General features: G+C 38.1%; 1 protein-coding gene across 1 annotated transcript in view; it reads right to left on the bottom strand.

Annotated features, from left to right (window-relative positions):
- LOC137199740 (neurexin-3a-like) overlaps window positions 1-14,817 on the bottom strand; it is a 198,736-nt gene extending 183,919 nt beyond the window's left edge. The window contains exons 1-2 of the mRNA XM_067614245.1: window positions 14,218-14,817; window positions 522-1,691 (exon numbers count right to left, since the gene is read on the bottom strand). Coding sequence (XP_067470346.1) covers window positions 522-1,206 — 685 coding nt within the window. The 5' untranslated portion in view covers window positions 1,207-1,691; window positions 14,218-14,817. The remainder of the gene's footprint in view (window positions 1-521; window positions 1,692-14,217) is intronic.
- Between the last annotated feature and the right edge of the window lie 235 nt (window positions 14,818-15,052).

Below are 15,052 nucleotides of genomic sequence, written 5' to 3'. Positions count from 1 at the left end.
ACCGATGCCATTAACCTGTGCCTCACTGGCTAACAGTACTTAGATTAGCTTTCTGATTTTACAGCTCAGTCTCTCTCTCTCTCTCTCTCTCTCTCTCTCTCTCTCTCTCACTCTCTCTCTCTCTTTCTCTCTCTCTCACACAGAAACAATCCTTCAAGTAGAGGAATAAAAGGCAAGATATGTGGCAAACACTGTAACTTTCGAGGTCATGATGCTGGTCATTAATTATTATTATAATTCCTGTAAGGTGACATGACAAATGGATTCACACTGGACATGTTAAATCAGTAATATCAAAAAAAACAAAACAAAACAAAAAAAAAAACATCCAAAATGCTTTTTCTATGCCATTTTGCCATAATGGCCTCACAGCAATAAATAAAAATAAAACTTGGTTAGAATACAAAAAAGAAATTATCTACATTCAAAGTTGAATTGATCAAGTCTGTTACACAATTGAGTTCTGCCAGTGTGTCAGGGTGAATGACAGCAGTGTCAGGGACTTTAAAGATGTTTGTTACCTTCATTGCAGAAGCGGCCCTTGTATTCTGTTTTCGAGCAGTCACAGACCGGCTCTCCGTCCACCACTGAGCACGTACCACCATTCTCACACGGGTTCACGGTGCACCACCCTTCTGACTCCAAGGGCACCTTAAGGCTTCCCAGGAACAGGGGTTGTGAGTTGCCGTATTTGAGGTCTGTAATTGTGCCCCTGAAGGGCTGCATGTTTCGCACTGTGGGAAGCGTGAGTGCACCGTTGCGGATGTCCTGAGGCACTCCACCCACAAACAGATCGCTGACTATTTTCATGAATTGACGCTGAGGCTGTACTTCATCTGCTTTGGCCTGGCCGTCCAGTGCCAGCACTGTGCGCAGGTTATACCTGCTCAGCGTGGCAAAATGCCAGCTGCCATCATCCACCCGTCTTTCAGACACAATTGTGGTCTCAGCACAGTCAATGCTGAAACGCAGCTGTAGTCGGCCTTCCACCACTGACAGCTGCAGAAAGTCACAGTAACCACCATCATCAAAGTACAGCAGCAGCGCCTCTGGGGCCTCTGTCTTGAGCTGCAAGCTGAGATCACCACGGGTGCTGGCATCCCAGCGGAGGTAGCGTGCCCACTGACCTGGTGTGCCTAAAAATTCCAGTCCCATACATGTGCTGAGGAACACCTGCAGCCTGACAGAAAAACTTACAAGATCCATAGCTGCAAAATGTATATTAATCCAACAAGATGTATTGAGTGGAATTCTGGTTCAAATTTTCAGATGTTTATATTAGATATCTAGGATCCACAGTTTTATCCACAATATGTGCAGAGATATATTCAAATAAATACTTCTTATAAAAATATGTTTTTAAAGGGACATGGGCAGTTGCAGGAGAACAGTCGTTGTGGTTAACAGTCTTAAGGCCGATCACATTGGTTAATTGTCCAGTAACTGCAGGGCAGTGGTCGTTTTTTCTCCTGAGGGTTAAAGAGAGGAGCAACAGAGGGAGAGAGGAGGACAAGGTGATGTTTTAACTGTCTGTTTTTTTACACTTCAGAACAGATGCTATCAAGACTCATGGTGCAAGGTCCGATGGGCTGGACTCCTCTAGCTATCAGGGCAAGTGGAATTTCCTCCTTCATGTTGTCCACTAGGAAATGAAGCTGTCAAGGGATCTGCTGGCCTCCTCAGTTCCATCACTGTCAAAAACAGAGAGGCAGGGGGTTACACTAGGTCCGTCAGCACTACTACAACACATATCACAGGGTGCTTTGTTGCATCTAAATTCAGTCATAGTTGCTGATGACAATGTATATATACAAGAAGAGCCCTTGATGAAAAAAAATGGAATGTTGGTGAATGACACAATGATGAGGATATCTTGAGAGCATCATCATGCTTATATGGCAAATTAACAAAGGCAAAAATAGAAGGCTGTGTTAAAAGTCTGATCCATTACAAAGTGTGTTTGTAGTCAGGAAAACTCATGGTTAGGTTAACAGAGCCTAAAGCATAAGGACTGTTGCTGTGACTACTTGCAGTTTACTGTACCCAGTGGTGGAAAGTACCTCATACTTGTACTCAAGTATTTCTACAACTGTACTTTCCAGTTACTTTTCAGAATAAGATTCTAAATAAATATGTTGAGCTTATAAAATGCACTGTATCAATACACATTAATTAAAACAGTAATTAAAACTACAACAGTACAACAGTGAAATGCTACATGTGCGCTGATGAATCAGTATTAACAATGTACTGTTTTATATATATATATATATATATATATATATATATATATATATATATATATATGACTCACACTGCCCATTTTCTTGTAGAACTCATAGTTTTATTTTGATATTATATGTACATTTGCTGAAAATACTTGTTTGTAGGATATTAAAGCAAGGACTTGAACTCATAATGGAGTATTTTATATTGTTGTACTGGTACTTAAAGGAAAGGACCTGAATACTCCTTTCACCACTAACTGCACCGTGCACATTCATTCAGAGCACAAATTCAAAATCAACAAATTTGGAAATACATTTTTGTTTGTTTTTTTCTGGTTACAGCAACTCTGTAGACTGCCAATAATAAAACTCTGGTGGCGAAATAACAAATCATTTATTTATTTATTAAAAGACTACTACTTACTAAAAGATCATAAAAAACAGAGGACTCAGTCAATAAAATATCCACCAATGTACAATGTAAACTTACTAACACCTCCAAATGGCCCATGTATGTAGGATTTTGTTTTAATGAACAAAAAGTCTTTTGTGAGCATACAGTTTCTTAGAAAGAAGAAAAGACTTTGATGCTATCTTTGTGGACTGTTCACAGCTAATGTGTGCTGTACTGGTAGAAGTCACCAATGTTAATTAAAAGTGTCTGTGATATTGCTACATTTTTCCCTCCTCCATAAAGGTTGTTGGGAATTATCGGTCATCTGCTGGGTAAATTAGTCTCATTATTCTCATGGCAGTGCATGACTATCAGTCAGTCAGGCAGAATGCTTTTATCTGATGACCAGCCTGGAGAGTCAGCTTTCGGCTGAGTCCTGCTGCATACTGAGAGGGGCACAAAGAAACACAACTAGGTACTGATTCAATATCCAGAGGCTTTGTTTATACAAATCTGCCTTTATATAGAAAAATATTGATACAAAGCAAAAAAAAAATCTCCATTTTAAGAGATGAAATGCTCGAATTATTAACTGTACAGCACATAACATGGCCAGAATTTGCTGTATTATGTTTCAGCTTTTGAAAGAAAATGCAAATGTACCATCTAGAAATTAGTGCCAGGTCCTTGAAATAAGACAGAATAGGGCAGGCTGCATTACAATCAAGCAAAAGATGCTTGATTTTAAGACATCTTCAATAATCTGACTTAGTTTTGGAAACATAAATAAAATAATTTTGAAAGTCAGAAGGATGACATAGGAGATTTTTCAGTGAATACCATTTCATTATATCACATAGTGGTATACATCAACCCAGGAATTGACTGCTGGTGGTGACAGTATCACAGGGCAGCTGATTCTGGAGGCTGACTGCCTACTTTTGGAAGTATACTATATATTCTGAGAGGCCAATAATCTGCTATTACAAAAGAGAAAGTTAAGATGCTACAACATGCTGGATCAGCACTGACAGCTACCATAAAAACACTGATGTAGACTTAATGTACAGTGTAGGTTTTGGATTTTTCTTTAGGAAGCAAGACAACAACTATTATTTTGACACAGTTACACAGGCAATATTGTGTCATTTGTGGAAAATGATTCAGTAAAACAGTGGGCCACCAAAACAGATTTGACAATTTATGTTTTGGTACTTATCATTTTCTCCTTTCAAAAGTGACATATAATCATTTTGCAATGCATGCAGCTATGCCAATCTTTTGTTGCTGATTCTGATTTTTTCTCTTACCAAAAGAATCATATTTAGCCTTCGAAATATGTGGCATTTTTTATTAAATGGACAATGGCCATGGTCAGATATGTAAATGAGCTGCATTTCATGCAGGAAAAATAATGGTTTCTATATCCAACTCTCACATGCAAGCAAATATGAAAAAAGTAAATACATGCTGACTGTAGTAATATATCTTGTTGCTCACTTATGTTATAATAGGGATAATAACAGGTGCAGATGACAGTTCTCCAAACTACTCAGGTAATGTTTTTACCCAATGTACCAACTTGGTTAGTGATTCCAAATGTCAGGTAAATTTTCCCATCATCACAGCTCTACAGCCAATCAAACAGTTCAGTTACCATCCAATGTAAAGTGTGTATGGGATCTGATTGTTGTCTTGCATAGCACTGACTGGATTTAGTCAACCCCCTCACGTTGCTTTGCTTGCAAAATGGATGACTGGTGATCAAACCCTATTCAGACTGCCTGCCTTGCTAGTGCTGCTAAGTGCAGGACACTCACTTCAGGAAAGCAGAATAAACAACCAATGGTTCTGGTTATGGATGAAACAGAGTAAGATATCCATGAGGAGTGTTTAATAAAGACTTACAGTGTAGCACTTTAAGTCCCCTCTGGTTTGCACTGAAATACCATCAGCTGGATGACATCAAGCTGAACACCAATAATGAGCCGGACATTAACTCAGTGACATACAGCAATGACACTGTCAGGATGTGGGCATGTAATAGCGACAGGATGGGCTATGAAAAGATCTCATAGCAGGACTGATATAGTTCCATGACAACAAGGCAAGTAAGGCCTTTTCAGATCAGCATTAGCTCTTCACTTCAAAAACACAGCCCTTTCATTCATTTGAATGAAGCTAGTCTATTAACGCAGTGGGCACCAAAACTGGGGGCTGGTAGCCCTGGTACCAACCAGGGCTAACTTGAAACAATCTCCTTTCAAAACCAAAGCTATGTCAGTAGCTGGGCTTTTTAGGTATTTAGAGGTAAGGCCAGAGTGAGTCATCAGATGAAGACCTGCAGACCTTACTGTGTTGTGTCCAAACCAGCACACGTCAAACATACCAAGGGAAACAACACCTTTTCCCATGCAGTACAGTTGTATGGAAAACTGTTTGCAAGATTTAATCTCAGTTGCTTACAGAATGGTTCAGCATGGATATCACCGTACAGAAAAAAGGCAAATGAGGAGGCTGTTTGTAAATGGTAATTTCTCTTTGCTGACAGGCCACAACTTTTAAGACAGCTGACAGCCATAGTGACAGTTTTACACCGGTGTATGTTGTGAGCAACAGCTTTAGAGAGACTACAGAACTCTCCAGTAACATCAACAGAGAGTATTTAATACTCCATCTCATCACTGAGGTCGCAGATGCTGAAATTTAGTTCAGTAGCAAAGCTGGTTTTCTACACATGTGAGGTGAAGTGAAGCATTTTGTGAACCTCTTTTTTCCAAGAGTGAATATTCCTAACTCATTGACTGACAAACACACATTGTCAAAATGTGAATGTATAAAAGTAGGGCTAATGGTGTTTTCTGCCAAAACATTACAGAACATAAGCAATCAAAACAACAAGCAAAGTTTAAAACTTTCTCTCTCATACAAGATTTTACCAAAACTGTTGTTAAACAACAGCTCAAATCATTTACAAAGTTAGAAATTAATTAGTACCTGAAACTACCCAAAATTTGACTCAAATTAGAGAAAGTCAACATGACTTGAGAGATGTTCAAAAAACAATTAGTGAGGACTAATGTAAAATATCATTGTATTACAGTCAGATGAGTTAATTTATGGAACAACTGTAGTGAGGAACTAAAAACATGAAAAACATTTAGTAGGTTTAAACAAATGTTTAAAAATAGCATATTAAATAAATATGAAATGGAAGATCATAAAGAAAGAGTAGCATAGAAGGACAGGATACAGGATATGTAAGTTGTTATGGATTTTTATTGTTTTGTTTGTTTTCTTCTGGTTGTTTTGTCTTGATTGTTTTGTTTTTTTTTTGTTTTAATTGTTTTGTTTTGTTTTGTTTGTAATTGTTTTTTATATCTTGTTTTGATTGTTTTGTTTTTGTTGTTTGAAGTTACCTTTCGAGATTAAACTATAACATGTTAAAAGGGTAGGCATTATAAGCTGCGGCTTCAGCCTGTTGTTTTGGACTGCAGAAAAAAAATCTTCAAATCGGGTTATTGTGCTGTTTTGAGCTTAAGTATCTGTCTCTTTTTGTATGCACACCGGGAAAAATAAATTCTAAATTAATTAAATTAAATTCTGAAAAATTAACTAATAAGTGGGGCATGGCAGCATATGCCAATAAAAGTTGCCCCATTGACAATTTTATGATAATACCCAATGACCAAGCATTCAGTGTCATCAGATAGAATCTAAAGTGTGAGGTAGGCCCGTGCTGTTATATATAAACCATTGTTATATTTGTATTTACAATATTATATATTGTTGTTCTAAAAATGAATTTTTTTCTAAAAGAATGTGAACGTCTTACACCACATTTGGAACACCATTTCCTATTAAAAAAATATACAGATTAAATAATAGGCACATGTTGTTTAGAATTTTTCACACATGAAAAGAAATATATTAAAACATGAATATCACATTTTGGCAAACAAATATTCCTCCCAGAAATTTTAGATGGTACCTTACCAATGTCAACATAAGGACTCACCACTCAACCAGATAAAAGCTTTCCCAGTGCAGGTGCTTTGGGCAGCTGTCACCAATACAAACTATAACACCCCATCATCATTCAGTCACATGCTTCATCATCCCTTCGCTGATTTTCTAAATATTCATTCAAAGCAAAATGTCTGCAACATCCTGAGCACTAAAATTCGTGATTTAATAATAATGCATTATTTTAAAACAAATCTTTCAGACAGCACAACCCACACTGCATATTTGTAGCTGTCAGTGAATCCTGATGGTTGTTAAATAGTGTTCATTTTGTCAGTTTTTTTTTATATAGTCTTAGTCTTAGTCCTGTGTCAAATGTCATTGTTAGTTTTTATCATATTTAGTCAACCTCATCCTGTTTTTTTCAGTCAAGTTTTAATTGATTAAAAGTCTGGGCATTTTAGTTTTATCTTAGTCAAAGAAAAACATAACTATTTTAGTATTGTTTTAATCAATGAAAACTGTTGATATTTTAGTCTTTTTTAGCCATCAGATTATATTAAACATTGTAGTGATTCAGGGTTTGGCGGGCTTCCACAGTTTAATTTTTCCTGCTACAGTTTCACATCAGCATCCCCCCAAATATAACTGACGCTTGCAACACCAACACACACACTGTCACACACACACAGCATATAATCGACACTTGCACTCACTTATTAACAATAACTTACTTTTCTGTAAAATAGTTGATGTAAACTCCTCACTGGGCTCAATGTGCTGGTGTAGTCCTGATATGGTGCACGCAGCACAGGACATGAAACTGCTGCACATGCCATTCAATGAACAGGATATTTGCATTGTCATTTAGAAAAATAAAAAAATATATATATTTTGTCTCCTCTTTTTTATAAACAAAAATAAAAAGAAGATTTGGTAAAGTTTTTATTTTTTAAACTACATTTTAGTCTCATCTTTTTTCATTAACAATATTGCATATTGATATAGTCACAGTTAGTGTTCAATGATAGCAGTGCTGTCTTATCATCATCTTGTCTTAGTCATGGAAAAAAAAGTCATTGATAAGCATATTAAGTTACAGTTTTCATTAATGAAATTAACACTATTGTTAAAAACAAGACTTAGTCAAAACCAAGTATATGGCTGGACTGTGTATGAAACACTACTTTTAATTTGAAATGAGGGCTTTTAATTTGAAACAGATAGGAAGTGGCCGTATTCTGCCAAGCAATGTTGCAACTTCATCACACAGTCAGTTAATCAGTCACAGACTTTCACGTTTAAAGGGCGTTGTGGTCCAGCCAATAATATTCTTCAAACTTTTTTTTAAATTCATGATCAATTTATTGTAATAAAGGTAAATATGTAAAATAATTGCAATATCATGTTTTGGTTATATCAACTAGCCCTAATCGCAATTCCATATTCACTAGTAAGTCACCATAACCTGAATTTATTTTGGAAAGTATGTCTCTTACTATTATGTCTCTTACTATTATCCATTCATTCTTAATTCTAGAATTAAAAAAAATATACAAAAGAAATACAAACCTTTGTTTTTCATTTAATCCACAGTGTTTAGCAGTTGAATACCGAGAATTATTTCCAAGCTGCCCACATTAACATATAACATATTACCTCCACCATGAGAGATTTATTTTGTTTTAATTCACGCTGTTATCAAACCTCAGCAGATCCTTTTCTCTTGTGCCTCGAGGTTAGACCTATACATACTGACGCGCTTATCAAGCTTCTATTAAATAGGAGATATCAGCCAATCAATGTTGTCCTTCTCTGACATCATAGCTATGTATATATTGTATTATGTATCATGATTCATTGTCTTTTTGGAGCAATGTTTGGTTATATTTGATCAATTTAGTGTCATTTCATGAAATTAAAGATTGACTATTACTGCTTCACTTTTTTACATCCCCATAACCCTGTCAAATATTTAAAACCTGGCTTTGTCATTCATTTCAAGACAAAATTTGTATTTTGTCACTCATTGAGAACATTAATAAATTGCAATACAATTCTATTAGTTAGTATTTTAAAGAGATTCATATTCTCTTTGATATCTTTTGATATAGTTAACATTCTATAATTGTGCAGATTTTCTTTTTGTTCTGAGCATCAAAATAGTCAGAAGTGCTGAATAGGAGCACAAAATATCAGCTCTCTGCAGCCCCAGTCCAAAAGTATTGACCTTTAAAAACTTGTCTTAAAGCTATAGCTGAGCTAACAGTTAAATATTTTTGACAATCACAAAGGGAAGCTGTTTATTTTTTCCTTGTATTTTCATTTTTGACTTTTTTGTATTTGTCTATAGCAGCAGTACTTTTACAATGTCTCATTTACATTGTGTACATTTTCTACTATCACACAGTGTCAGCTAATGAGCATATAATTTTCCTCAAGTTGCAGCTTGAAGCAACCAGCAGCACAGCAGCACCCACACTGAGGCTAGATGACACTGGGAGAGGACAGATGAAGGATGGAAAGATGGAGAGAGAAAAGATGGATTGGTGACACACTACTGTGGCATCAATACACACATGCACTTGTCCAAAGCTGCATTCAAACTTAAAAGAGTACTCCACCGATTTAGCATTGCACTCCTAGAACATTGTTGGATGATGGACTCACAAGTGACATCACTTAGGGCAATTCATCAGATTTCACACAGCCCCCTCTGGGGCCATGAAAGGCTTTATACTACTTTTCACACATTATGCAGCAGTACTCCCAACACCTGGAAACACACACTGAAGTGTAAAATTGGTTCGAGTTTGCCTTTAAGAGCATAAATATACTCATGTTTACAAATGCAGACATGCACCAGCATCATTTTTCATCAGTTTTCCACTATGTGTGTGTGTGTGTGTGTGTGTGTTTGTGTGCTTGTCTTTTGTTGCAGTGTTGGGAGCGTCAGGGGTTAAAAGGCTAAACGGCATGGATCATTGTTCTCGGTGAAAGGCTCTTTTGACGAACACCACAGGGACGAGTCCACATACACACACTGACAAAAGGCAGCGGCACTCTGGATCCTATTAACAACCACACGAACTGGGATGGAGGGTGGGTGTGTGTGCGTGTGTGTGTGTGTGCGTAAATGTAAATAAAAGCAGCCTACAAGTAGGCCCCCCGTGTTTAAATGGATGGCACTTGCCAGTAATTTTACAGCAGGTGCCCTGATCACATACTCGTCACACAAAAACACACACAGTCACGTCGTCCAGATGCAATGACAAAATGTCCTCCACAGCTTGCAAATGATATCTCAAAGGACAAGCTGCAATTTTTTTGATTGGCTCATATCGTTCAGTTTTAGGCCTTCTCACGGTAGATTCAAAGAGGTGCCATTTTCTTTTGCCTGTCTTTGTTGCAACAGTGGTACAATTCAAAATCATTTGACCACGACATGCAACCTGACAGTGGAGCGAAGGAGGACAGACAGCAGAAGGAAAGATGGGTGGAAACACAGAGAGAGGGAGTGACAGAGACTGAGGGAGGGATGTTCCACCTCATCCACTCCCACTCATGCGTCTCATGAAAAAACCCTGACATAACCCTTCCTCTCCTCATCATGTTGCAAACACACTTCAAGTCAGCCACAAACCTTTCTAGGCACATAGAACAGCATTTCCACATTTTGGTTGGTTGGAAGATATGAATAACATTCTCAATCATGGTATTTGTAATTTTACATAGAAATTTGTATACTGTCAGAGATTCTGCTATATCCATGACACATATGTATGTGTGTGTACATATATGTATATATATACATATATATACACACAAATTTATATCATATCATGGTACATATTGCCCAACCCTAAAATAACTATACCACATGGTTAGTCATCGCAAAATCACAAATTAACAAATTCAATCATTTCCTTACATACATGTAAGCACTGTTTGATTTAGACACTGTTGCAAAAAAGGAAATTGATCAAAATGTAAAATAGGTTAATCAAAATATATTTCCAATAAACTTTAATTGCAAATATGCACATCATGTCTCCTTCAGAGAGGAAAAAAACAATGTATATAAATGAATATCAGTATTTCGTGCCTCAGCTGATTTTTTTTTTCTTTTAGTTTAATTTAGTTGATTAGCAGTTTTGTGATTATTCACTTGTGAAAAATATGTGAAAATATTCACAATCATACTGAATTTGAACACTGCACAGGGGGACAAGGTAAGGATGGCACTTCCCTTGTCACCATCTTCACTAAACTCCCATGCACTAGATTTTAAAAGACAGGACGGTATTTGTCAGCAGAGGGACACTAACACTGCAGAAACAGATTTTTCAATTAAATCAATCAACTGATTAAATTAAATCCCTGAATGAAATAAGGGAATTAGTCAGTGGTTTGTTTGAAGAATGATTACTCTTTGTACATCTGCCCTCTTTTTTGCATTTACCCGTTTTCTGTGTCTAATCTCTGCTACTCTGATTACATATTTTACATCAAAGACAGGACTAATAAATGTCAGGCAAATGTGAAATGAAAGTAAGAAATGGAGGGTGTATGTTTGTGGGTGGGTGGGGGTTATTTTGGCGTTGTTTGTCGGCAGGTGCAGCGTGGGCATCATGTTGTTATCCATCTACTCTGCAGGCAGGACACGCCTTCTCTGGGCAACGTGGTTCTGCTGCAGCACCCTTCACGGCATTACATCACCCAGTTAGAGAGCATCCAGCACCCCATCAAAGCCTGCATATACTGCACACACACTCCAATGTCTGTTGACACCTCACCACAGTCTGTACAGCAAGTCCTGCACTATGAGACAACATCACATATATAGTACACACAAGCACACTCCATAAAATGATAATCATACATACCACACGACTGTACACAAATGCACAAATGACTGCTCAAACACAAAATACACATTTATACATATGCAAACCAACAACCAAAACCTGGATACACACAGCGACACGCACACTTCCATCTACACACACTCCACCAAAAACACACCCACCTCGCTTTTCCCCTCACCAGCAGCAGTTTATATAACATCACATTGTCTTTCTCATTGAGGCGTTGACTTTCTTTTCTTTGTGACTAAATTGTTTTTCAAATGATTTACTATCACTTTTTTATCTTCTCGCTTCGTGGTTGAAAATACTCTAATTGGTCCATCAGCAGAAATTAAGCGATGAGATGGCTATATCATGCCTGTGCATTTTAAAGCCTGGACAAATGTGAAATAATTGCAACAAACAGAAAATCGATTTCCTTACTATTTCATTTCTATTTTAATACCTTACTTATCTGCTGTACCAAAGAATGGCACAGCAGATAATTTATGTAGGGTACGGAATAGAGAATTTTATGGCCCAGTAATGCCACACAACAAGACACGAAAAGTAAAACGAAAAAAAAAAACAACACCGTACAGAAACACTATCAAATTAAGAGAGAGCATTCTCCAAAATCCTGCGTAATATTTTACTCTCCCCGCCCAGAGGGATCGGTGTTACCTTGAGAGCCCTTGGCTTTTTGCGGTTGATTTGTCAGCGCAGTTAATCGGCTGCCAACCAGTAAAAAAAGCAGGACAGCCAAATTAGCCTCCATCCTACCCCCGACACCCCCACCCTTAAAAATAAGGGGAAAAAAGACAACGAGATGGAAAATCAAACCGTCCAATTGGAAAGGGGGTTAATATTTTACAGAAAATACGCGTGTAGACGACATTACACTGAGGGGACATTTTAAGTTTTTTGCATATAAAATAACATGAATTTCGTGGCTCAAAATGTGTCAATAATGATCACACATTTACAGTCATATTCAATACGGCCTGATCATGTTATAAACGCAATGCAGCAATGAATAAATAAATTAATAAAATAAAATAAAATAAAATAAAGTAAATGAAAAGGAGGGTAAAAATATTACACTTGTTTGGACCAATCAAAAGGACAAATTGTCTTCTTTACCGAAACATATGATATATTAACTGTTATTGGTGTTTTGATACTGGAAATTATTGTGTTTAGTCTAGGAGCAGGTGATGAAGCACCTTTGGGCCCTTTGCAGGGAAAAGAGACGCATTCTCTCGCTGGGTCACGCCCATTCTGAAGCCCGGTTAGGAAAAAGCCTGATTAGGAATTCCCTCTGCACAAATTCACAGAATCATCTAATCCTATTAAGTCTTCAGCACCGACACATCGAAATCCGTGTTATAGCGATGAATAAAAATGTAATTGTCATCTTCTTGCCTTCTGAATTCGCAACCGTTTACATCAGCTGATCATAAAGAAAGAAAAAAGTGTGTGTATTAAAAGATAGATAGACAGAAGATAAGAGGCCTACACACCTCACGACTTATTTTGCAGCAGGTAACCTGGTGGATTTCTGTGGCGCACTGCATAAGGCCTGGTATTTTCCTGCGATCAAACTGCTAAATTTGCTGTATAAAAAGGACATCCAGCATCGTCGCAGTGTCAATGACAAACAGTGGAAAAGGCAATAATAATGTAAATATTTTAATTAAATGTCCTGTCAGTAAATGCATTTGAACTCCATGCTCTACAGAGCAGGCCCAAACTGTGGCTTTTCAAATGTGGATTGATGAAGGGAAAAAAAGTTGTCAGCTGAATGTGCAGCATGAAATGCAGTTTATTGGGAGCAGAGCAGTCGCATTTCAACCAACCTCCCTGCAGTCCCTGCGGACGCCATTTGATCCACTAGGGAACCGAAATAATCAAAGTCATAATAATCATCCTTTCACTAAAATTATTTTACCCCGCACCTAATCATTCTCATGTTACGTTTTAAAATACAAAACGGACTGGTTAATGTACTTTGATATTTCGAGCCCATTTTTAAATGCATGATGATGCCTTTTTTAAACCTCAATCTGCTAAATGTCATAGCTTTTATGAAATGCAGGAAACGTCTCTACCTGTTCAAATAATGTGGGAAATGTGTTCATAAATAGCACCCAGCACCTGGAATTTAGAATACAGATACAGAGAGGAAGAGGGATTACGGAGGAATGTGAGGGTTATTGCATGGTGTGGAAGTGTGCAGCCGGCTGGTGTGTGCTGTCCATCTCCGTTAACAGAAGGTCATGTCTCAAACTACATGTCATATTGAGTGATCGAATTACATCAGAATATGTATCTATATAAATAATAAAGACTGTATTGCTCTGGGCAGAGGGATGTGCGCGGCGTATCGGGTTGTAGGCTATTTCTCTGACACTTTAACATGAACCTGCAGATGAGAACAATGCGTGGACACTGGACACCGGCGTTCATGTTATTTATAATTCATCATTCTAAAAACGAGGTGAAGGAAATCCTGCAGGCCATGGTTTGTCTTAATTCGGGGCTGGTGCTCCTCATATTAGATACACAAGCATAGCTTAAATGCTGCGTTGGCCATATTTGCAAAATATAATAAAACTAAAATTGATCGCTCATATAATAAACACCGCTTCAGGGAAATGGAGAGGACGTGTGCAGGTCTATACCGGTGCCTCTATTCCACCGAGGGAATTTCGAGGCCATCATGGCAGAAATTCCCGTTTTAAATCCTCACAAATGTCGCTGTTCCTTCAAGGAGGCTTACCTTCTCCTGCTCGCCACATTCACAGCTCTGGTACGCACAAACTGGAAACTGTCCTGAAAAGGTGGCAAGTTCCGTGATACCTGTGCGTCAGGAGTGTAAACTCAAGACTTTTCTGTCCCCTTTTTTCTACAGAATCTGCTCCTTCTTCTCCTCTGTCCAATAAACTGAATTCGGTTGTTTTTTTACGCAACATGAAAAGGTTGGAGTAAAACCTAAGACAATGCTACTGACCTTAGTTAAACAGACTACCAATAGTATCCAAAGGGTAAATCAAGCTGTAAACTCCCCAGAGACACGTAGTTTTTAAAATCCAGGATTCCACTAAAAGAAGCCGTGTTTCTGCTGCTGTCGGTGCTGGTGCGGAGCGGTGAGCACTAGACGGTACCGGGCTGGGTTTACCGTCCCTCACAGGTGCGTCGAGTACGGTGCATCATACGCACAAAAGCCGCTGTCGGCTTGATAAGACTTGCAGCGGCTGCAGGCAAGGGGTGCGCGCACGAACGAACGCACGCACGCACACGCGCTCGGGTCCGCCCCCTACTCAGCATCAGCACACGCCATTTAAAGGCATACATGCTCGTGGGGGCCGACACACACACACACACACACACACACACACACACACACACAAAATATCATACATGATATGTATGCTTCAGAGTGCTTTAGGGTCTTACTAAATATACAATTCCCATGATTCGTGCTAGAGAGTGAGTGGTCTTACTACGATGTGGGAGCACTCAAGTTTCAAGCTCAGCTTCAGTCACCGCGGCTCAGTTGAAACTACAGATTCACAGTATGGCAGTCTGTAGTGCGCTCACTCTGAAACAAGGAT

This window comes from Thunnus thynnus, chromosome 16 (assembly GCF_963924715.1).
Source record: "Thunnus thynnus chromosome 16, fThuThy2.1, whole genome shotgun sequence".
Lineage (NCBI taxonomy): Eukaryota > Metazoa > Chordata > Actinopteri > Scombriformes > Scombridae > Thunnus > Thunnus thynnus.
The sequence above is the reverse complement of the archived record's forward strand: the minus strand, read 5'-3'. Positions and strand labels throughout refer to the sequence as shown.